This window comes from Spermophilus citellus, assembly GCF_964194105.1.
Source record: "Spermophilus citellus genome assembly, contig: SCAFFOLD_180, whole genome shotgun sequence".
NCBI lineage: Eukaryota > Metazoa > Chordata > Mammalia > Rodentia > Sciuridae > Spermophilus > Spermophilus citellus.
In genome coordinates, this window is record NW_027672918.1 from 611,192 (window position 1) to 637,338 (window position 26,147).

Genomic DNA, 26,147 nt, shown 5'->3' on the forward strand with positions numbered 1-26,147 from the left:
TGAACCAAAACTTCAAAAATGTACAGAAAGACACAAAGCACATTGTTTAAAGGACCTCTGAAGATGTGAAACTTTACAAAAAAAGAAAAGAAATGGGCAGGAGGAAAGGAAGGAAGGAAGGAAGGAAGGAAGGAAGGAAGGAAGGAAGGAAGGAAGGAAGGAAGGCTGGCTGGCTTCAGGGCCGAATTTGAAGCCAAGGCTTCCTGCTAGTTATTGGTCCTCAACGTCATTACTATGCCGCTGCAGAAGAAGCAGCTGCATACTCTGGCAACACGACCGGGGAGGGAGAAATTCAACCAGCGTCTGGGATTTTCGCAGAGGATAATTTAAGCCCCTGTTTCTCGCCGCTGGGGGCCGGGGCACCAGCCGCGGGCGGGGAGCAGGCTGCGGCGCGCATGCGCACACCCCACAGCCCTGCTCCGCGGAGGCCCAGCTGCCAATACCGTCGCGGCGGGCGCTGTAACCGCGGCTGCCGCCGCTGCTCGGGCGGGCGTTGGTGCCTTGTGCCGAAGGGTCCAGTCGGCCAGAGGGAGCGGCCGGGCGGGAAGAGCCGGCGGCGTGGGCGGCGGCGCCAGAGGAAGGCAGCCGGGCTCCTGAGGTGCGAGGGCGGGCCGGTCCTGCGGCGGTGGAGCGTGGCAGCCACCCCGGGCGCCGTGCGTGCGATGCTGGGCGGGCTGCGGCGCTGAGCGGCGGGAGGCCGAGCGGCTTTTGCGGACCGCGGAGGAGCAGCAGGAGGACGCGCCGAGGGACCGGGGGCCGGGGCGGGCGAGGATCCGCGGGGTCGTGGGCCATGGAGACGCGGGCGAACCAGGGCGGCGGCGCGGCGCAGAGCCTGCCCGCGGCCAGGTGAGGCTGGGCTGAGCGGGCTCGGGCGCCCGACCTCCGCTGCTGCCGCCGGGCCGCGGAGCGGGGCGGCAGCGGCGGCGCCACATCAGCCGCGGCGGCCTCGGAGGAAGAGGGGTCGCCACCCGGTTTTGTTGTGACCGCCGCTCGCTAGTCGCCGCAGTATTTCCTGTTCGGATTATCTTTTGCTTCCCCCAGCTGCCTCCTCCTCCTCCTCCGCTCACCCACTCCTCCGGGTCCTGGGTCGCAGCTGCCCTCGGCTTTGGCCCATCACCCCCGCCCGGGGACCCCTGGTGCCTCCGCTCCTGGGCTGCGGGGGAGCCCAGCAGAGACCATGAGGAAATTCAAGAAGGTGCTGGACGGCCTGACCGCCGGCTCCTCCTCGGCCTCGCAGCAGCAGCAACAGCAGCAGCACCCGCCAGGGAACCGGGAGCCTGAGATTCAGGAAATGCTCCAGTCCGAGCACTTTCAGCTCTGTAAGGTGAGCAGTGCGTGCAACCCTGCTATGCCGTCATCGGAAAACTGGGGTCGTTTTAGGGGGCGATTCGGGATTTACACAGTAGTGCAAGAGAAACGAGCGCCAATAATAATTGTAGTTCTCATAAAGAGCTCGTTTCTCCCCTAGCAAACGTTTCCTTGGTAGGTTATTTTGAAGACTGATTTCCCACTTTTCGTTGGTGCTTTTCTTTTCTAACAAGAAGCAATAATCATTTCAAGGCTCTTCAAACATATGATCTTCCCTTTGATCCATATCCTGACACTGCTAGCAATAATCTGAAAGCTTTTATATTATAACATTTTAATGAAATTCATCAATTTCGGGATTTCCTTTAAAAACAGTGTCTATCTAGTGAATATTGTTTTTCAGAAAGCCAAACCTGTTCAACCAGGTCTTTGCTCATAACTTTTTTCTTACAACGTGTCTGAGTGGCCTACTGTATGAAATCGCATGGTTCTTTATCATTATGTTAGGTTTAAAAGTTAGTACTGAGATTTTTGCCTGCTAATGGCAAGATAATTGCTATAGCGTTTTGTAATTCAGAAAGAATGATGCAGCGAATTAATTCACCAGCTGTTCAATGAGAAATACAAACGTGGTGTTTTGTTATTAATGTCAGCCTTCCTCATAAATATCCATGTGTTCATAGGTCAGAGTTTCTTAAAAGTCTGTATATATATAACTTTTTGCCTTAATACTCTAAAATTATTATGGACTTGATAGTAAATTGCAAAAACATTTGTTGTATTCATATCCATTCTGTTACAATTGCAAAATGCTTGGTACAGGCTTGATAATTGCTTTACCCAATACCTTGACCAAAATAATGAATTATATGACAACTTTTCCTTGAAGTACTTGCATTTAGCATTCAAGTAATGTTAAATGATGAGACAATTATTCTTGAAACAAAGCATGAGTCACATTTTAAAATCAATTAACAGAATTTTTGACTACTGAAAACGTTAGTAATTTGGTGTCAGACATAGCAGTATAGAACATTAATAGGAAATTTTCTTCTGTAGAATGCCAGTAGTATGGAAAAGCAAAAACTGAAGTATTACTCTGCAATAGATTTTTGTTTATTTCAGGTTCTGTGTTAATAACTAATGTAGAGTTCACTTTTTTTTTTTAAAGTAGCACCTATGTGTGTATGTTTTGCATCAGGTATACTTCTAAATTCTAATGCCTGTATTGACATTTCTATTTTTAAATATCCTTTGCTACCTTGGTTGCTGTGATGACACTTGCCCAACCCTAGACTGTTCGCCATGGATTTCCCTATCAACCTTCAGCCCTGGCCTTTGATCCTGTACAGAAGATCCTGGCAGTGGAAACTCAGACTGGTGCTTTAAGGCTGTATCCTTTGTCTATTTTTTTTTAATGGTTGCTTTGTATTCAGCAGTCCTTTTGTGTTGCTAATTAGTTCCAAAACTTTAAAAATTTTCCTGGGTAATTGCAAAGACATGGTGTAATTGGGCATATATTTTGAGGAATTATGTGGTGTCGGCTTTTCCCTTAGGGGAAAATATATAAATATATTTATGTGTGTATATACATATGTATATGTATACATATGTGTATATACTCATATTCAGATTGTATGTTGATGAGGCAGTTCTCAGCTGTAAAACATGTATTGGAATAGAGGTCTAAAGATTTTTTGTAATAACTATTTTCTTTGCAAGGAGCTAGAAATTTCTAAGGGGAAATATATTTGTTAATGCTAGTAGTCTACTGAGTGGAGTTTATTAAGGATGAGATTTAAAGACAATAGTATGGTGCTCATTTTATTTGATATTAAAAAATATACATGGAAAGTTTGAAATTTTTGTTACTATTTATATGTATATTACGTAAATTTATTGTTCTATTGGATTAGAGGTTGGATTTGAATTTGTTTCCCATATGTCTATCTAGAAAATCATTAACAGAAGACAAATGTAGCAAATTAGTTTTCTATAAAAAATTATGAAGGGTTAATATTTCTAGAAGTTTTACAGCATTTTCTTGTAAAATACATAGGAATTGTACTCTCTTGATGATGTTTTCCCTTTTATAGTCTTCATTTGTTTTAAAAGCTGTTGGGATAAGAGTACATTAACATGTTGAATAAAATAATTATTTTTCCTGGATATGATATAGTAATTTTGTGATAAGCAGTTTTTCAAATACTTCAAAAGATTTTTCAAGATCACTTTTTTAGTCTGAACAATAGAAACTTTTTTACTTCCTCTTTTATACTGTTTAACTTGAAATATAATTTGTGTTTGCTTTTAATATGGCATTTAACCATACTCAATCTAAATATTCTTATTTTTAAACTAAAACATAACATTTTAAAAAGAAGAAGCTTTGTTTATTCATCTGTAGGATATCTGCTTCCTACATATTACTGAGGTAGTATGTTGGAATAGAAAAAAAAAATCACAAGACATTACTGTTGTCAAAAAAAAAAGAAAGAAATGGGGCTATGGGAAGAATTTTACCTAATTACATTACAGCTTTTTCAGAATTTGAATTAAACAAATAAACTTATAATCTTTTAAAATATTTGAAAGAGGTACTGCATAGTGTCAGGATATGCCTCAAGTTTCATTTCTGATTTAGTATAGGATTTTCATAATGCTAATAAAAAATTTCAGATGGGTTTTTGAACTGTGCTACTAAGTGAAGTCCACAACACATAGTAAATACTAGTAGCACAATCATATATATATTTTAAATGGTAAAATCTGACCAGGCCCCATCTGAAATCCATGAATATCTAGGACAGTATTGTCTAAACTACTCTTGCCCAGATGTCTCAATAGTTGAGGCTAGAGTATTATTTGACTTAAATTGTTTAGATATTTTTATTTCTGAATCCAATAATTAAGATTTTCTAATTTAGGATTTCTGTTTTAGTCTTGTGGAGATGGGAATACTTAATTTTGTCCGCTTTCAATGAAACTCTGTAGTGTCAAGTCTAGGTAATTGTTCCAGAAGGACTTTTTGGAACTGAAAGCAGATTTTCCCTCTCCAACAAAAGAATTTCATTACTCAACTAGAATTAAAGTTAAATTAAATCTTTTATTTTTGGATTATTTTGTTTTTATTTTAAATGAATTCAGTTTTCTGTTTTCTGAGTGTGGTCTCAACAATTGCATAGCATATAATTTTTGTCCTTGTAATAGCCAGTCTGGTCCTTTATAATTTAATTATAAGTTCAACCAACAAGGCTATTTTTACAAAACCAAGTATTTGTCTTAGCCAATGTGTTTAACCCTAATACATTTGAATAATTAAAAAGTGGACACAAAGGTCCAGTTAAAATGTTGGGCCTACTGCTGATTGCCAGTTAAAAAGCAAGAATCAGGTGTCTAAAATTATCACTTGTATATGTCCTTTGGTGTCCATAATTTTTAAATATTATATGAGTAAAAGTGAGCCTGCAATTATAGTTTATAATTATACTCTAATTTGTTTCTTAGAACCCTTACTATATTTAGAATGAAGTCTAGAAAACTCTACCAAACCTGTCTCTGCTTTTCTTTTCTTTTCCTTTCTGTCTTTTCTTTACTTTTTTTTTTAATGAGATTTGTGTAAACATCCCAGAGTGATAAATTGGCTTGTCTACCAGCAATACCACATACTCATTCCTTCTGTTCAGTTTAAGTAACTAATGAGCTTATATAGAAAATAATTTTTTCTTTTTTGTCTCATTTTCTACATATGTGTTTTAAGATATGTTATTTTGTTTTGTTTTGTTTTTATTTTTGAAACTAGATACCTAAATTTATAGATTCTAATTTTGAAGCTCCATATAGGTTTAGCATGCATATTTAAGTTCATTTATTGATATTGCCTTTGTATTTTTCCTATTGCAAATGATTTCTTTTGATATTTGTCTCCATTTTATTCTCATATTAGACTTTTGTAACAAGTCGAAAATGTACTTGCCCTAAAAAGTGTCTTAAGAGGAGAAATTCACTTATAAATAAAGTATTTTCCTAAACTTCACAGTAAAAAAGCATGAGAGTTTTTTGAAGTAGAACTGGTCGATTAGAAGTCTAATTTGACTGATAGTATATTTTCCTAAATGTTGGAGGACTATACTAAGCTGATCTGCCTACTTTGATTTCAAAACAAAATAATAATAATAAAAAACCCAAATAAGTAGATGAAAAAGTTACCTCTAATTTTATAGCTAGGATTAGTGAAAATTTGAGTCCTTGGAGAGTATCTTACCAGTGATGATGCAAAATGATTGGTGTATTTACTGAGTTAATGTATTACAGATGACTGATATTATAAAAATGTTTAATGCTCAACCTTCTTGGCTTCTGGAAAGATTATGAGATTACAGTGTATTTATTGATGAGATGGAGGAAAGCATAATTTTATAAATTTTGTATATAAAGTAATATGATAATGATGTGATTTAATTCTCTTAATTCTTTTTGCTATGAAGAAATACAGACAATTTTATTTTTTTGAGTAATCTAGGAATCAGAACTTGGGATAAAATAACTATTTTTCATATGGAAAAGTAAAAGGAAAAATGGGTCATAATTGAAAAATGAAGGTATTTTTAATGATATTGCCATTGTCTTCATCCAGTCTTTTGGTTTACTAGTATATTTTCATACCCTAATGTAATCATGGGCTACCCTGATTTTATTTTTAGGATAAATTTCATCTAAAAACAATGAGGGCATTCTATATGTTAAAATTTTAGGGATCTAGCTAGGTGTGGTGGTGCATGCCTGTAATACCTGGGAAGGCTGAGGCAGGAAGATCGCAAGTTCAAAGCCAGACTCACTACAAAGCAAGGCACTAAGCAGCTCAATAAGACCCTGTGTCTAAATAAAATACAACAAGTAGTGCTGGGAATGTATTCAGTGGCTGAGTGCTCCTGAGTTCAATCCCTGGTACCGTTAAAAAAAAAAAAAAAAAAGAAATTTAGAGACCAAGCAGAAAAATGGAATTTTAGATTGATTAAATTTGTGTAAAATTTGAGATTTAAAAAAATTATCAAAACTATTATCAAAGAATCTCCTTTATCTTTTTGATATGTGGAAAGAAAATACAGTGTAATAGGCAGTCTTTACTTTGAGGAGGCTTGATTCTCTTTTCAATTGCAGTGAAATGTTGCTGGATACATGTTTGCAAAGTGATTTTTTTTTAAATCTTAGAGTTCTTTTTAACAAGCATTTATTTATTAATTGTCAAACAACATTATTTTACAAATTGTGGCCTGAATTCTGGTTCTTTTCACTAGGAAGTCTTGTCTCCTTGAATTAATTTTTTTTTTACTATAAAAATGAACTTGCTATATTTGATGATTTATTAAAAAAATTCTGATTTCAACTAACTATATATTGTTCTGCGGGAGTAATGCAAAAGAAATGAAGGTGTGAGCCTTACTCTCAAGAGGTTTCCCGTCTTAACCAGGGGAGAATTATCTAGGGGCTTACTGACATTACACAAATGTAGATTACTAGAATTTGTTGCATTTGATTAATATTTTTGCATGTTATTAAGGATTCAGAATGGCAGGGAATAAGCAGTAGGAGAATTATTTTAGGCAGGCAGACCGTTGGAAAAGAGAATCATCATGGTAGTTTGAAGGATTAAAAAAAACTGTTTGAAATAATGATCCTAATTAGGTTGGGGGAGAAATAAGCCAGTTTGACAAGGACCTTGAATGTTAACTTAAGGTATCTACATGCTATTCAGTTAGGAATTATAGTTATGTAAGGTGATTTAACAGGAAGAAAGATTTTTTTTCATAATTAATGGGGCAGTTGTGTCATAGATGAAAAGAATAGAACAAGTAAAATCTCATAGGTAACTATTAATTTTATATGTAATAAAAAGGACCCAGAACAAATGTGGAAGAATGGGAATTGGAGGACTTAATGACTCGTTTGTATAAAATCTTAGGGAGTGACTAAGGATAAGATTTTGCACATAAAGCATCAAAGCTATTATAAAACACAAATGGAAAACTTGGCAAAGAGGTGGCAGAGAAATGTTGTTTGAGATTATGTCATCTTTTGCTTTTGTTGCAATGCCATTTTGAAAAGGCAGCCTAGACTTCTTATTTTAGACAAGAATTTGATAATACTTTTATGATTGATTTCATTTTGGGCTTGTCCTTGGCAATTTCCTGAATTTCATTATTAAATTTATATTAAAGCTACTATTAGCTTTTTGGCTTTGGCAATTAATTCTCTGTCAGTATTTCTCAGTAATAGTAGCATTTTGGGCAGTTTAATTCTGTGGAGTTTGTCCAGTATGTTACAGGATATTTAGTATTCCTGGCTCCTACCATGTCATCGTTGCCTTCCATGCAATGTTGCAACCCCAAGGCTCCCACACACTTACAGGTGGGATTGGATGAGTCACTGCACTTAAGCCTAAGTTCTTCATTTATTTAAAAGTCCTAAATAACCCCTACCTCTCTTGTGAGACTATTGTCAGGGTTAAACATAATAAATATATGTGTGTAGCTTTTAAGACCATTCAGGGACATTTTGATGAATGTTCCATATATGATTGTTATTATTATGGAAATTTTTTTCTGTGGTTTTAACTTTCAGGTCCTTCATTCATAGGTGCCAGATGCTGTTTAAGAAGGCCTCCACTTCATTTATTTTTGTAGCTGATGCAGTCTTTGAAGAAAAGATCTTTGAGTTTGCCTTTTAAATGGTCATGTTATTCTCAAAGACAAGTTTGCAAAATTGCTATTTAGATGTAAGATAAAATATTTAAAGTTTCTTATACAGGGTATGAAATCAATTAATGACTAGTAAGATAGTATTAGATTACTTGCAGCTTATTTTATTGTATTTTTACACAACATAATTATACTACTGAAAAAAAGGTTAAAAAGAGTTATAATCACATGGAGTTCTAGCTGTAGAGGAGAAACAAGGAACTTTAAATACTTTTACTTGTCAACTCTTCTCCCTGAAAGAGAACTCTGCATAAAAGGAAGAATGAGTGCTAAATTAGCATTTTGTCATAAGTCAGCTTATTTCTATTGAGTATTCTGTTTTCCATTTGTTTTTTACTATAATTCATTTGAAAATTATAATTTGATTTTGCTATCCTAAAGAAAAAAATGTAAAGAAATATTGGAAGCATTACCTTATTATTAGATTTATGTTCTCATTTTCAGACTTCTTTGTGAAGGACTTGAGAATTCTTTGACCTATGTCTATATAATCTTTTGATTGAATGTTCTGAAATACCTGTAAAAAAGGAGGTAGTATTGACTTCATCCCATTGTAGCTCCTTACTTTCTGTCTATTGACTGCTTGCTACTTGTTCAGTAGATGCACAAGTGTAATCCTTTGTGTACAAAAGAGATCAGGAAGGAGCATATGAATGAATAAAAACAGTCATTTTTCCTTGAAAGGGCAGCTCATTTTGAGTACTAAGATGGTAGATTGTACCATTTTCTTTGTGTGATAGTCTCATTATGACATAAGAAATTGCGGCATTTTTTACTACCATTAACAAAGTTTACTTTCCTTTCTTGAGTGTTAATGACTGATATGTAAATTTAAAATGAATTTACTTAAAAATGATAAAGAATTTCATGTGGTCTTATTAACTTTTACGTAAGATTTAGTATGGAAACTATCTTGAATTGCTGGTATTTGAGTGCTAATTTGTTAATTCTGTAGTACTTTAGAAGAGTAATAGCTGGGAATAAGTGGACTGTAGGGTTGATTATCACTAAATAAAAGATAATCTCTTGTTATTATGCCATTAATTTGGCTTCAAAGAGGCATGCTATTTACAAGAAGAAAATTAACACTTATAGGTTTTGATTTGTTTTGTAATGTTTAAATGAGAATTTTCTGAATTGATTTGACACTAGCATCATCCGAAGGTATACTTAATATTTGGTGATTGCAGATTAAAAAAATAGTTTTTTGATGTTTAGAAACATAATAAAATGATATAATGAGAGCATTTCATTATATATTTACTTTTTGACTTGAGTGCCTTTTATTAAGATGGATTTTAAACATAATCTAGAACTACCAACTTCTTGGAAAGCAAAACAAAGTGATTTAAAAGTTTATAAAATCATAATCCTAAAAGACTAAGAAAAAGTACTTGATACATATCTCTTCCCTTAGTCATGTGCAACATAAATTATTTAAGAAGAAATTGATACTTTCTGATGTACTTAGACTTTTTCCTGTAAAGACATTCAGATTTCTATGTTATATAATTATTTTATAAGTTGAATTATTTTGTAAATTGAATCTGTTTCTTATTTTTATTTGCAGCAATAAAAGAAATTAGTGATCTTCCATATATCTAAGTTTTCATTTTTAGTGGTTTTGAATAATTTAGACATATGGCTGTCATCCACTTTCAGATTTTGCAATTCCAATTGCTTTACTATCTCATTCTTGTATTTCATTTTAAAAACTTTTGGGACATTAACTTTTTTTACCATGTAACTTTTCTTTTTTCTTGTGGCTATGGGTGGAAGGTAACTTGATAGAAGGAGGTAGGGAACAGAACTCTTGATAATAGTTTACTGCTTAGTACTCCATATTCCACAGTGAGCCTTGTGTTTAGCGATTCCTTAAGTCCAGAATACTCTTCCCTCTGTTTAAATATTTTTTTTGTTTAAAGACTAATGTCTCTGTGATATATATATTTTTAATTCATTCTGCCTCCAACCCATTTAGCCATCTTTTTCTTAGTTCAGCATCTAAAAATCTAAATTTCTACATTACCATTTAATATGAGAGTAGTATCACCATATAGACATTAAGTGTGTAAAAATAGATGTCTTGAAAATTGCAGCTGTCGTATTGGGTGGTATTTTTCTTTAAAATAATCCATCAAGAACATTATTACATGTGAGAAGATGCAGTGCAGTCCTAAAATCGCAGATCAGCAAAGTTAGCCATTATTCTCTGCTTTATCAGGAATCTAGAAGTTAGTATTCACTGTATGAATTATATAACCAAGAAAGAGAAACGTACAGATCCTAATGGATCAACTCAATATGTGCTGTAATAAGGATTATATAGAAGATGAGTGTGTGTGTGTGTGTGTGTGTGCGCGCGCGTGTGTGTGTGTGTGTGTGTGTGCGTGCACGCGTGGACACATGAAAGTAATGAATATCTAAACGTTTAGTTTAGGAATTAGTAAATATTTTCTGTAAATATTTAAATTATTGTATGCCTTATGATCTCTGACATCTACTCTGTTCTGCTGAGATAGCACAAAGCAACCACAGATAATATGTAAAGGAATGAGTAGGTGTGTTTCATTTAAACTTTATTTACTAAATTGGGCGATGGGATAGATTTGGCCTATAGCCAAAGTGTGTTAAGCGTTTGCTTAAAAAATAAATGCTGCCTTTTAAAAGTGTATGCAAAGAGGACTGTTCTAGATAGAATTACTATTGACATATTTATATATAAGTTTTATAAATTGCACTTGTTATGCCAATTGAAATTTAAAGTTTAACTCAGAAAAAGTATTTTTAAAAATTATCAATAATTTTTAATGATGTGTCATAACTGTATATCCTAAATTATTTTCATAAATGTTTTTTATCCTCTGATTCTGTTGAATTATAACTAGTATAATAATAAAGGTGCTTAATTAGGCATTCTTTGTGAGTAGTTCAGTAATCAGTTCTATTATTGAAGTCTTTATCTTGAGACCTTTACTTCATAATTTTAATTTAAATACTGCATTTGTAGCTTTTTCTTAGTGTTTTAATTAGTATCATATACATCTGTACAGATACATTTAGATTGATACCTTTAAAGATAAAAGTGAGTAAAAGCAATTTACTTAAGTATTGTGATTTCTTAGAGGTGTAAAAATGTTGAATGCATATCACTTTCATTTGTATAAGAGAACAACCTGAAAAATGAGTAATGTATTTAAAAAAAATCATAAGACTCCTAGAAGCACATTCAGGTGTTTGGTTACCTTCTTTAGAATCAGATATGGTACATACTTCTTTTGGAAAGGATGTATATGGTACTTTAATTGGAAAATGAAAATACACCTTCTTTTGGAAAAATTTTTATAATTGTCCTCTGTTTGCATCGTTCTCCAGTAGCAGTAAATATATACTTTATTCAGTAAATAAAATTACTTGCTTTATTTCTTTAATCAGTATTAATCCTTGTGTATTTACATGATGAATGTACATATATATTTATATTTGTCACATATATGACAAATAAAATGGTACCTGCTGAGCATATTTTTTTATATTTACTACTGCTATGATTTTAGCATGAATGCTAGATTACTTTAAAATAGGGGTGAATGTAAAGATTTTTTAATAAAAATACCAGCAATTTTGATTTTATATACTAATCATTTGAAAAATAAGGTTTGCTCAATGAACGATGTTATTTGCAAAATGTATGGCTAGTCTTAGAAATTATATGGTTATTATTTTAAATACTAAGTTGTTTGTAATTGGAGATAATTTTATAATAGTTTTTGGTCTTGTTTCTCTTTTAGATAAGTGCAATCTAGCACTCTTGAAACTTTTCCCAGTGTGGTTGTCTGTTGAAGAGTGATTAATCCTACCCTTTCTTGAGAGTACATAATCTTTTCTTGTAATAGCAGTGTCTCTGCTTTTTCATAGCAGTACTCTGCCAAAGGTGACAATAAATCTGGTAGCATCAGCTATTTCGGTACTTTCTGCTAAATGCTTTCCTCTTGTGTATTCTTTTTTTCATTTTTGTCTTTTGAAAAGGAGGAAAAGTGTTGAAACACATTTTTCCATCTATTCATGTTTGTGCTATATTTTTCATGTGATATGTATTTTTTTAAAATTCACTTTGCCATATTGGAGAAAAGAATTTAGCCATTAGACTCCTGAGAATACTAGGATAAATGATTGCTTTTTCTTATATATGAGAATGTATATTCCTTCCTGTTCATTTAACCCAGATCCCTATTATTTATGGTGCATTTTATAGTAGACTGAGTTCATGTAAAAATTTAAAAGTATATATGATAATAAACATTATTCATTTTGACCTCTTCAGAGGCAATTCTAATTCCAAAACAGTGAATAATAAGAGTGAGTATATCCAACCACTCCACTTGGTTAATACATTGTTTAAAAGTTCTTACCAAAATTAATAGTGGGAGAGATAACTGGAGGCCTATTTCAACCCATTTAATACTATAATAACAGTTTAGATGCTGTAGTTACTTTGTTTTGGTATTTGTTTGCTTCACATTAAGAATCAAAGAAGAAAGATAACTAATCTAATTTTTTCAAATACCATTGGACAGTTACTGTAAAATGTTATAATTGTGTTTTGAGTTAAGGAGGTTTTAAATGTTGACTTTTCCTCTTTCATGATTATTTTTTAGCATTTGTTATTTTTTTGCTTAAGAAACAGTGCATTTTATAGCTTCCCTCATAAGACAGAGCAGAATGTTAGAATTATGACTCAGCAGTAAAAAATTAAGTATCCACCCTTATTATCATGAGGGCATGGCTATTTTTCACTAATTTTTTATTCCTAATATATTAATTTGTAGACTAGATATAGTGGCACATATAATTCCAGCAGCTTGAGAGGCTGAGACAGGAGGATCACAAGTTCAAAGCCAGCCTCAGCCACTTAGCAAAGCACTAAGCAACTTAGTGAGACCTTAAAAAGGAATAGGGATATGGCTCAGTTGTTAAATGTCCCTGGGTTCAATCCCTGGTACCAAAAAAATTTAAAAAGGAGTTGTAAAATGGCCATTTTTAAGAGCAGTTTTAAGCTTATAGTTCCCATGTATTCCCCATTCACATTCATTTCCTCTGGCATTATTAACATCTGCTACCGAAATAGCACATTTGTGATGTTGGAGGAACCTACATTGATATATTGTTTTTATCCAAAGTCCATAGTTTACATCAGGGTTAACTATTGATGTTATACATCTATAGGGTTTTGAAAGATGTATGATATTTATTTATTAATGTTATATCCTCAAGAATAGTTTCAGTGCTCTAAAAATTCTCTGTGTACTACCCATTCATCTTATCGTTTCCACTAACTTTGGCAACTAGTGACCCTTTTACCGTCTTCATAGTTTAGCCATTTCTAGAATGTCATATAGTTGGAATCATACAGTATGTCCTTTTCAATTTGGCTTCTTTCACTTAGTAATATGTTTTTAAGCTTCTTCCATTTTCTATTCATAGCTTGATAGCTCATTGCTTTTTAACATTGAATAATATTACATTGCTTTGATGTGCCACTTTTAATTTATCCACTTTTAATTTATTTATTATTGGAAGGACATCTTGTTAGCTTCCAAGTTTTGCAGTTATGAATAAAACTTCTGCTGTAAACATCTATGTCTGTGCAGGTTTTTATGTGAATGTAATTTTTTTACTTTCTTTGGAAAAATACTTAGAGCATGGTTAATGGTGAGAGTATGTATGAGTTTTATAAGAAAACTCCTGAACTGTTTTCTAAAGTGACTGTCTGTGGTTTTATATGTTTATCTGCTACTTCTATATCCTCTTTTTCTTTCCTCTTTTCTTTCTATGCTGAGGATTGAAACTAGGACCTCATGCATTCTAGGCAAGTGTTCTACCACTGAGCTACACCCGCAGACCTTTATTTTGAGACAGATTCTTACTCATTTGCCAAATTGACTTCAAATTTATGTTCCTCTTGCCTCAGCCTCCTGAGGTTGCAGGCCTCAAGCATCTGGGGTTACAGACATTTGCCTGGCTACCTGTACATATCTTCTTAGGTGAGGTATCTGTGAAGGTCTTTGACCTATTTTTTTAAATTAAGTTATTTTCTTATTGTTGAGTTCTAAAAATCTTTTGTATACTTTGTACAGCGATTCTGTATTAGATATGTATTTTCATTTTCAATAATGCTTTTGCAGAGTGGAAGTTTTTAATTTTAATGAAGTTCATCTTATCACTTCTTTATTTCATGTATTGAGTTTTTGGTGTCACATCTGAGAATTCATCACCAAACCCAAGTCATCCAGATTTTCTGCTTTGTTATCTTCTAGGAGATTTTAGGTTTGCCTTTTACATCTAGGTCCATGATCCATTTTGAGTTAATTTTTGTGAGGGGTGAAAGATTTGTGTTTAGATTTATTTAGCGTGTGTGTGTGTGTAGTTAGTTGTTCCAACACAGTTGGTTGAAAAGAACAACTTTTCACCATTGTATTGCTTTACTGCTTTCTCAAAGATTATTAGACTCTATTTATGTGGGCCTGTTTTCATGCCCTTTGTTCCAATTCATTGATCTATCTGCTCTTTCACCAGTTCTACACTGCCATGATTACTGTAGTGTTGTGCTAAGTCTTAACATTGAATAGTGGCAATCTACTTTTGATCTTCTCATTTTTGGGTCTTTGGCCTCCCCATGTAAGCTTTCTCACCATTGAATGTTATTGGTTGATTTTTTGTAAGTGTTCTTTTAAAATTGAGTTTTTCATCTTCCCCTGTATTCCTAGATTTCTAGAAGTTTTTTTTTTTTTTTTTGAAATGAGGGTTGGACTTTGTCAAATGGTTTTTCTTCATCTGTTGATATAAGCATGTGAGTTTTGGTTTTGCAGTGCTGGGGATGGTACTAGGGCCCTCACACATGCTAGGCAAAAGCTCTACCACTGAGTTTCACTCCCAGCCCTTAAAAAATTAATATATATATTTTATTTCTGAGATATGGTCTTGCTAAGTTGCCCGGCTAGTCCTTTAACTTGAAATCTCCCTGTCTTAGTCTCCTGACGTGCATACCACTATACCTGGCTTGTGTTGAAACACATTAGTTGACTTTTAAGTGTTAAACCAGTATTGCATACCTGGTATGGATCCCATTTGGTCGTGCTATGTGATTTCTTTTCATACATTGTGAGAATACAGTTTGCTAAAATTTTGTTGATAATTTTTGCATTTGTGTTTATGAATGATATTGGTTTATAGTTTTTTTGTAATGTCTCTGTCTGGTTTTGGTATTAGATAGTCTGGCTGGCCTCATAAAATAAGTTCTGAAAGAGATTATAGACTTAAAATTCACCATTGAGCCCATCCCAAAGGCAATGTCATATTGTATGGGATAAAACTAAGAGCATTTACTGTAAAATCGTAAAAAGGATATCCACTGTCACTACGTCTATACTGCTTCAGAGGTATTGTGAGTACCAATTCTTCTCTCTCATTCCTTCTTTCATTGATATCATTTATTTTACTTCTACAAAAACATACATAGTGCATATATATATATATATATATATATATATATATATATATAAGCATATATTTAACTGTAATTTAACTGTATTGCTATTATTATTTTGAACAAATTTTTTAACTGTTATATTGGTTAAGAGTAAGAAATACCAGTTTTTATTTTGCCTCTACTCTTTCTCTGATGCTCTTCCTTTCTTTATTTGGATATGAACTATGACCTATATGATTTTCTTTCTCTCTAAAGAACTTTTAAAAATATTTCTTGTAAGACAGTTCAGCACATCACAAATTTCATTAATTTTTATTTGATCAAGTCTTTATTACTACTTTACTTTTGAAGATTATTTTGTAGGGTACAGAGTGCCAGTTTGAAGAGTTTCTTTTTCCCCCCTCTCTACACTTTAAATATTCACTTCTCTGTCTTCTTGCTGGCATGGTTTCTGAGAAGAAGTGAAAAATCATTTTTATCTTTGCTCAATTATAGGTGAGATATTTTCTCCCTTGGGTTCTTTCAAGATTTCTTCTTTAGTTTTGAGTTTCTGTAGTTTGAAAATGAAATGTCTAGGTCTGCTCTCCCCTCTCCCCCACATTAATTCTGCTTGGTGTTTTCTGAGGTTCTTGGATCTGTAATTTAGTGTCTGATGTTGAGAAAACTCTCATTTTTGCATCAAATATTTCTTTTTTTTCTTTCTAGTTGTCCTATTACATTTAAGTTATATTGTTTGTAGTTGTCTCACAGTTCTTGGATAGTTCTTATTAGGTTTTTTCTCTTTGTCTTTCAGTTTGGGTAAGTTCTGTTGATATATCTTCAAGCTCAAGGATTGTTTCCTCAGCTGTATCCAGTCTACTGCTAAGAACATCAAAGACTACATGTAGTGTGTTTGATTGCTAGCATTTTTTATAAATTCCTTTTCTTTATTTCTTAGTATAGTAGTTATGCTTCTTTTTTTAATAGTTTTTTTTTTAGTTGTAGTTGGTCACAATACCTTTATTTTATTTATTTATTTTTATGTGGTGCTGAGGATCGAACCCAGCACCTCACACATGCTAGGTGAGCGCTATACCACTGACTAAGCCACAACTTCAGCCCCTTATGTTTTTTTTTGTACTTCTTTTTTTTAGCAGTTTTCCTAGAATTTGCAATATAAATTTATAACTTTTATTGGTGCATATGACTATATATAATAGTGACATTCTTTGTGACATATTTGTATATGCACATGACTTGATCACTTGCATTCTCTAGTAATTCCTCTTTTCCTCTCATCCATCCTCACCTGATTCTCTTTCTCATCTCTGCTGGTCTTCTCTTTTCATGAAGTCCCTTTTAAAATATTTTTGTCTCTAGCTTCCACAAATGAGAGAGAACATAAGACCCTTGACTCTCTGATTCTAGCTTATTTCACTCCTCAGTTCCATCCATTTTCCTGCAGATGACATAATTTTGTTCTTTATGATTGATTAAAACTCCATTGTGTATATATACCACATTTTCTTTATCCATTCTACTGATGAAGAATATCTTCTTGTTCCATAACTTGGTTCTTATGAATGTGCTGCTATAAACATGGGTATGTATGTTTCATTATAGTGTGCTGTCTTTAATTCTTTTAGAAATATACTGGGGAATATTATAGTTGGGTTACATGGCAGTAACATTCCTTATCCTTTGAGAGACCGTAATTTACGGTCTCACCAGTATAAAGTGTTCCTTTTCCCCCATATTCTCTCAAACATTTATTATTTCTTCTATTCTTGATGATGGCCATTCTAACTAGTTATAATTTGCATTTCCCTGTTTGCTAAAGATATTGAAAATTTTCTAATGTATTGGATATTTGAATTTCTTTTTTTTTAAATTTTTAATATTTATTTTTCAATTTTCGGTGGACACACATCTTTGTATGTGGTGCTGAGGATCGAACATGGGCCACACGCATGCTAGGCGATCGTGCTACCACTTGAGCCACATCCCCAGCCCCATTTGAATTTCTTCTTTTGAGAAATGTTTGTTCATTTGCCCATTTATTGATTGGGTTATTAGGTTTTTTTTTTTTTTAAGTTCTTAGTATATTCTGAATCTTAATCCTGTGTAGGGAGAGTGGCTGATAAAGAAATTTTCCCATTCTGTAGGCTCTCTCTTCACACTCTTATTCTCTTTGCTATGCAGAAGGTTTTTAACTTGATGTTATCCCATTTATTAATCCTTGGAATTATTTCCTGAGCTTTAGGAGCCCTATTGCGGAAGCTGTTTCTTATGCCTATATGTTGAACTGTTTTCTTTGTGTTTCTTTATACTAGTAGCAGTTTTTTTGGTCTAGTTCCTAGGTCTTCAGTCCACTTCAAGTTAACTTTTGTAGAACGTGAGAGATAGGGATCTACTTGCATTTTTCTATATATAGATATCCAGTTTCTCAACAACATTCATTAAAAAGACCATATTTACCCAACACATGCTTTTGGTGTCTTTGTCAAAGATTAGATGATTGTATATGTGTGGGTTTGTTTCTAATTTCTGTTCTATTCCATTGATATACATGTCTGTTCTTATGCCCATACCATACTGTTTTAGTATAATTTGAAATTGGGTATTGTGATACGTCAAGCATTCCTCTTTATTTAATTATTTGTTTATTCTCATTTGTTATGTATGACAGCAGAATGCATTTCAAATCACAGTACACATATAGAACACAATTTTTCATGTCTCTAGTTGTACACAAAGTAGAGTCACACCATTTGTGTCTTCATACATGTACTTTGGGTAATGATGTCCATCTCATTCCACCACCTTTCCTACCCCCATGCCCCCTCCCTTTCCCTCCTTCCCTTTGCCCTATCTAAAGTTCCTCCATTCCTCCCATGCTCCCCCCGCCATTCCCAATATGAGTCAGCATCCTCATATCAGAGAACATTCGGCATTTGGTTTTTTGGGATTGGCTTAGTTCACTTAGCATAATATTCTTCAACTCCATCCATTTACCTGCAAATACCATGATTTGTTCTCTTTTAGTGCTGAGTAATATTTCATTGTGTATATATACCACATTTTCCCTATCCATTCATCTACTGAAGGGCATCTGGGTTGGTTCCACAATTTAGCTATTGTGAATTGAGCTGCTATAAATATTGATGTGGCTGAGTCCTGTAGTATGCTTTTTTAAAGTTCTTTGGGTATAAACTGAGGAGTGGGATAGCTGGGTCAAATGGTGATTCCATTCTAAGTTTTCCAAGGAATCTCCATATAAGCATTACTCTTATTCAGAATTGATTTTACTATTCTGGTCTTTTATTGCATATGGATTTTAGGATGATCTTTTTTTTAGTTCTTTGAAGAATAACATTGGTATTTTGATGGGGATTGAATTGAATTGAATCTGACTTTGGTAATAGGGCAGTTTTAACAACATTAATTCTATGTGTTCATGAACATGGGAGTCTTTCCAGCTTCTAGTGCCTTCTTTTTCTTTTATCACTTTTCCTTAATTTTCATTGTAGACGTCTTTTAGTTAGATATATTCCTAGGTATTTTATTTTATTTGAGACTATTGTGCTTTGAATTATTTTACTGATTTTTTTTCAGCAGATTTGTTATCAGTATACAGAAAAGCTATTGATTTTGTATACTGCTACTTTAATAAGTTTATCAGCTATAGTAGTCTTCTGATGGAATCTTTTGGGTCTTCTAACTTTAGGGTCATGTCATCTGCAAACAGTGATAATTTGACTTCTTTTCCTGTTTGTATACATTTTATGTCCTACTCTTATTTGATTGCTCTGTTCAGAATTTGAAGTACTGTTTTAAATGTAGGTGGTAAGAGTGGATATCCTTATCTTGTGATTTTACAGAAAATGCTTTCATTTTTTATTTACATTCAATATGGTGTTGGCTTTGAGTTTGTCATATATAGACTTTATGGTGTTAAGTTTCTTCTATCCCTAGGTCCTCTAGTATTTTTAACAGAAATGAGTGCTGAATTTTACCAGAGACTTTTCCTGCATCTATTGAGATGATCATGCCATTTTTATTCTTAATTCTAGGTATGTGATGAAATATATTTATTAACTTATGAATGTTGAAACATTCTTGCCTCCCTTGAATAAAACCAACTTGATTGTTATATACAATTTTCTTAATGTGTTTTTGAATATAGTTTGCTAATCTTTTATTCATGATTTTTGCATCTGTTGTCATCAAGTCCATTGGTCTTGTAGTTTTCTTTTCTTGATGCATCCTTATCTGGTTTTGGTATCAGAGTGAACTTGGCTTCATAGAATGCATTGGAAGTGTCTCCCTTCCCCTTCTATTTCATGAAATAATTTGAGGAGAATTGTTAGTATTTCTTTAAAGTTCTGGTAGAATTTATCTGAGAATCCATCTGGTTCTGCGCTTTTCTTTATTGAGAGACTTTATTACTCCTCTGATCTCGTTGCTTCTTGTTGTTCTGTTTAGATTTTGTGTATCCTCTTGATTCAATTTTGACAGGTCTTATGTGTCTATAAATTTGTCTGTATCTTCTAGATTTTCCAATTTATTGGAATAAAATTTTCATTACAACTCCTAGTTGATTCTTTGGATATTAGTCATGTCTGTGGTGATTTCTCCCTTTTTACCTATAATTATTATTAACTTGGATCTTTTCTCTGTTTCTTTTGGTTAGTCTGGCTGAGTCTTTATGAGTTTTATTTATCTCTGTCTCTCTTTAAAAGGACCAACTCTTTGTCATTTCAATCCTTTGTAGTTTTTAATTCTCTACTAATTAACTTCATTTCATATCTTAATTATTTTTTTCCTCCTACTGGCTTTAAGTTTGTTTGTTCTTGTTTTTCTAGGAACTTGAGATGCACCATTAGGTTCATTTGAGATCTTTCTTTTGTTGTTGTTGTTATTGGGAGATGTTTTATAATTTTTAATGTGAGAACTCAATAGCTACAAATTTTCCTGTTAGAATTGTCTTCATAGTGTCCAAGAGATTCTGGTGTGGTATATTTTTAATCTCATTTGATAGTGATAATTTTAAAATTTCTCCCCTCATGTCTTCTGTAGTCTAGTCATTGTTCAAGAGTGTGTTGGTCTAACTCCATGTGCCAGTATAATTTCTGTAGTTATTTTTCTGGGATTTCTAGTTTCATTCCATTATGAACTAATAAGATAAAATTATATTGATTTTTTTTTTAATTTGGTATGTGTGTATGAGTGTGTGTATATATTTGCTACAACTTGCATTGTGACCTACAGTATGCTCTGTTTTGGAGAAAATTTCATGAGCATCTGAGATGAAAATACATTCAGCTATGGTTGAATGAAGTATTCTGTCCATGTCTGTTGGATCCAATTGACTTATGGCATTTTTTAGGTTGGAACTAAGTATCTGTTGTTTTTGAATCTATATGACCTGTGTATTGGTGATAGAGAAGTGTTGAAATCACCTAGTATTATTTTGTTGAAATCCTTCTGAACCTTTATGTTGAGTAGTGTTTGTTTTGTGGAATTAGGTGCACTTTTGTTTGAGGCATGTGTATTTAATATTTCCATCTCCTTGTTTTATTCCCTTTACTAGTATGGAGTTACTTTCTCAGTCTTATTAGTTTTTTTGGCTATGCACTTTTCCTGTTTATTATTGGACTCAGTTTGCACAGAATATCATTTTTAATTCTTTCACTTTCAGTCAGTGAATATTTTTGCTTTTGAGGTTTGTCTTTTGCAAGCGATGTATACTTGGGCCATAGTTTTTAATCCAATCAGGTAGTCTGTTTTTTCACTGAAGAGTTGAGAACATTTACTTTCAGTGTTATTATAGAGCTTTATTTTCCCCTACAATTTTAATTCATTTATAATGTTTAATCCAATCCTAATTCTCATTTTCTTAGCTACTTGTCTAATGAAATTCATTTATTCAGAAGCTTGAAATTTTGTTTTTAAATTTTTGTGTGTGTAGTATTCCTTTGTGTATTTTTTGTAATGCTGGCTTAGTAGTCATGGATTCTCTAGTTTATGCTTTTCTTAGAAGATTGTTATTTCTCCTTTGATTGTGAAGAATAGCTTTGCTAGATGTAGTAATCTTGGTTGGAAATTATTTTCTTTCAGGGCTTGGAATATATTGTGCCAAGCCCTCCTGACTTTTAGAGTCTTCACTCAGAAATCATAAGTTATTCTGATTGTCATGCCTGTAAATGTGACCTGATGTTTTTCTCCTGAAGCTTTTCAAATTCCATTCATGTTCTGTATATTAGGCATTTTAATTATAATATGTCATGGAGAAGTTCTTGTTTGATCTTTCATATTTGGGGTTCTGAATGCCTCCTGTATCTAGATGTCTGTAATCATTCACAAGGGTTTGAAAATGTTTTTGAAATTATTTCACTGAAATGATTATCCATGTCCTTAGCTTGTGTCTTGGATCTCTCTTCAATGCCAATGATTCTTGTGCTTGATGCTTAATATTGTCCCAGATTTCTTGTATATTCTTATCATGATAATTTAGTTTCTTTTCTTTTTGTTGACTGAGTTTTCAGATTCATATACCTTGTCTTCAGTGCCTAAAATTCTGTCTTCCATGTGATCAAATCTGTTGGTGAGATTTTCAACTGAATTTTTCTTTATTTATTGAGTCTTTATTTTCAGGATTTCTGTTTGGTTCTTTTTTAGAATCTCTCTCTTTATTGAAATACTCTATCATATTCTTCATTTTCTCCCTTTGTTCATTCCTTAGATCTTCTTTTAGTTCATTAGTGATTTTTACCCATCAACTTTCTGAATTCTTTATCAGGTATTTCTGTTACATTGGTGTCTATGGGGTCAGCTGTTAGAACTTTGGGGATATCTTATTCCCTTTTTTCTCATGATGAAGTTCTCTGATTTTGTCACAATGGCTGATATGATTGATTATCTCTTCTACTGTTATACAAGGGACTTTTCAGTGAGCTGCTTTCTTTTTACCAAGTGTTCCAGGCTGAACATATATCAAAGTGCCAGTACTCTCACTCAACATAATCCTGCTGCTGTGTCCAGTTTAGAGCACCAGTTTGAAAAGAGTCATAATAACCAGTAACTAGGACCATTTCAGAACAAAGCCACAAGCTAATAAAACCTTAGTGAAAATGTTCTCCACAGTTCACTAATCAAAGTAGAAGAGGAGAATAGTGTTCTAGAATAGATTGAGAAATTAGGTATTAAGATATTATCCATCTGGCATTTTAAGCAGGAATTTTAAAATGACTTTTAAAATCTTTGATCAACTGTTCTCTCACTTCTTTGATTCTGGACTGTGGAAAAGTAAATATTTGCTGCTTAGTTCCACTCCACCATCTAGAGACATGTCTCTTAGTTAATAATGAAACTCCACTTCTCTTTTTGATTCTTTCTTAGAATTTTTGTCTGTGCTTATATTGCCCATCTATTCTTTCTGTGTCTTGACTGTGTTTTTCTATAAAGAAGTCTTCACAAGTGTTTCTCAGACCCTCCTCTTTATCCCACTTTAAATGGATTAGATAGAATGACATTTGAGGGGGCTGGAGTTGCATTCCTTCCTTCCACCTCAAAGACTTGGGCCAACTGGAATTGGGTATTTTTCTTCCTGCAGGTTTGTTAGGCTTAGGTAAAACCCCAGAGGGAGACTTGATAAAATTATGTCTTCTAATGCAGACCTATTCTATGTTATTCTATTCATTTTTCTCGTCTCCTATGCTAAAAGCAGGAGAGGATTTTTCTCCCGATATTCACTATGATAACTTGCTTTATCTCCTGGAGGTAAAACTCATAAAATTGTCTGGACTGGGAGAGCTGAGGCTGTAGCTCAGTGGTAAAGTGCTTGCCTTGCATGTGTGAGGCACTGGGTTCAATCCTCAGCACCACATAAAAATAAATAAAGATACTATGTGTTCGTTCATCTACAACTGAATAAATATTTTTTAAAAACAGTGTATGGACTGGGTCCTTCTGGAGTTGTGATTTTTCAGCCATGTCTGCTCTGAGCCTCTAGTAATTCATCAATTACAGTGCTACTTTCCTTACCCTGGCACTGGTTTCCACAAAACTTTCTGCTTCTGGGTTTCTGCTTCCGTAAATTGCGATTCTCTGTTAACCTGTTGCTTCTTCCAACTGTGATGCAATGGTTTGTTTTGTGACCTCATTTTGCATATAGCTCTAAGAAGAGTTGTTGATTGTACAGTTTGTTCAGCTTTTTACTTCTTCTTAGGACAGTAATGGCTTCTAAGCTCCTTACCTGCTAGAAGTCTATGTTAATTTTTATTGGTGAAAAAATACATAATATGCAAATAATGTTTTTTTTTCTTTTTCTTCTCTTTTGTGGTACTAGAGATTGAACCCAGTGGCACTCCACAGTGAGAAACATCCTTGGCCATTAAAAAAAATTTTTTCTTTTTAAAGTTTTGAGACAGTCTTATTAATTGCCTAGGTTGGCCTCAAACTGGTGATTCTCCTGCCTTGTCCTCTCTGGTAGCTAGAATAACAGGCCTGTGCCACCACTCTTGATATTATGGTTTAGAACTAAAAATGTACCCCAAAGAGCTCATGCGTTAGGCAATGTAGCAGTGTTCAGAGGTGAAAAGTTTTGAGTTAGTAGAACTGTAACCTCATCAGTGGATTAATCCATTTGATGGATTAGTAATTTGAATGGACTACTGGGTGGTAACTGTAGGTAGGTGCAGCATGACAGGAGAAAGTAGGCCACCGGATGTGTGGCCTTCAACTATATCTGTCCCTAGGTACTTCCTCTGTTTGTTTCCTGACTGACATGAACTAAGCAGCTTTCTTCCATCATGCCCTTCCACCATTATATTTTACCTCATCTCAGTCCCATAGCAATGGAGTTGGCTGACTGTGGAATAAAACTCTGAGCGAAGCCATGAGCCCCAAATAAACTTTTCTGACTTTAAGTTGCCGTGGTTAGGTTTTATGGTTACAGGATGAAAAGTTGACTGACATACCCACCTCAAGAAGAGGTTTTAAAACTGATGTTTTTCAAGTAGATGAAAGTATACAATAGGGGTATGATATCTAAATGTTATTTCACAAAGGCTTTGTGTGGCAAGTATTTCAATATAGAAAACGAAATGATCTTCACTTTGGCAAACACTTACTAAACTGTTGTTTTGAGCATGTTTCTGTTATGGCAGTTAGTGGGAATCTATTAGAAATTTGAGAATTAAGAGTTTTGGGGTATTAAGGAAATTCATGATTATTTTCTTTGAAGAAAGAAAATCAGAAATTTTATGCATCTCACAGGTGTGTGTGTGTGTGTGTGTGTATGTATATGTGTATTAGTGTATTAAAGAATGGGGTGTCTCATACATTATAATCATTTGTGGAGCTGAAAGGAAAAACAATACAAAACTTAGAAACACTGCCAAACATGTAGTTGGATTTCTTCTGTAGAGATTCTGATTCAGTGGTTCTGCATGGGGTATGACATTTGCAATTTTTTGTTTTTAAATCTCTATAAATACTTGTAATATAGAACCAGAGCTGAGTAATGCTGGTTTAAGTGTTTTAGTTTGGGTAGTATTATTCCTAGTGAGGCAATTGGTAGATATACACACATTCATTATTGTGTGTATAGAAAGGATGTTATTTGAAAGCAGTTACATCATCTTGAAACCTGTGGTGAGGAAATATGCCGATGATTTGCTTTGATTCTGTACTGCCTTTGGAGATAGAATTGTGAAACTGTGGTGTGTGGAATATTTGTAAAGAAACAGAGTTCCAGGATTGTGTTTTGGTGTTTTCCCTTCCTAGCAATTTATCACTGGCCTGAGAACCAGGAGCAAATGACCATGTAGTCTTATTATGAGGTTGAAAAGTCTAGTCTTTATTTTTTTATTTTTTATTAATTTTCAAAAATTGATATATGGCAGCAGAATGCTTTACAATTCATATAGCACATACAGAGCACAGTTTTTCATATCTATGGTTGTATACAAAGTATATTCACACCAATTTGTGTCTTCATACATGTACTTGGATAATGATGACCATCACATTCCACCATCATTTCTAACTTCCTGCCCCCTCTCTTCCCCTCCCAGCCCTCTGGCCTATCTAGAGTTCTTCTATTCCTCCCATGCTCACCCTCCCTACCCCACTATGAATCAGCTCCCTTATATCAGAGAAAACATTGGGCATTTTTTTTTGAGGGGTGAGGGGATTGGCAAACTTCACTTAGCATTATCTTCCCAACTCCATCCATTTACCTGCAGATGCCATGATTTTATTCTCTTTTATTGCTGAGTAATATTCCATTGTGTATATATGACACATTTTTTTTATCCATTCATCTATTGAAGGGCATCTAGGTTGGTTCCATAGTTTAGCTATTGTGAGTTGAGCTGCTATAAACATTGATGTGTCCATGTCCCTGTAGTATACTGTTTTTAAGTCCTTTGGGTATAGGCAGAGGAGAGGGACAGCTGGGTCAAATGGTGGTTCCATTCACAATTTTCCAAGAAATCTCCATACTGCTTTCCATATTGACTGCACCACTGTGCATTCCACCAGCAGTGTATGAGTATACCTTTCCACCCACATCCTCGCCAACACTTACTGTTGTTTGTATTCATAAT

The 26,147-nt window shown here is 34.1% G+C and overlaps 1 protein-coding gene across 1 annotated transcript in view; it reads left to right on the forward strand.

Moving 5' to 3' along the window:
• Window positions 1-803: 803 nt before the first annotated feature.
• The window catches only part of LOC308640363 (syntaxin-binding protein 5-like), a gene marked incomplete at its 3' end in the record, with an annotated part of 38,150 nt that continues 12,806 nt past the window's right edge, over window positions 804-26,147 (forward strand). The window contains exons 1-3 of the mRNA XM_081312298.1: window positions 804-846; window positions 1,042-1,324; window positions 2,604-2,701. Coding sequence (XP_081168424.1) covers window positions 1,178-1,324; window positions 2,604-2,701 — 245 coding nt within the window. The 5' untranslated portion in view covers window positions 804-846; window positions 1,042-1,177. The remainder of the gene's footprint in view (window positions 847-1,041; window positions 1,325-2,603; window positions 2,702-26,147) is intronic.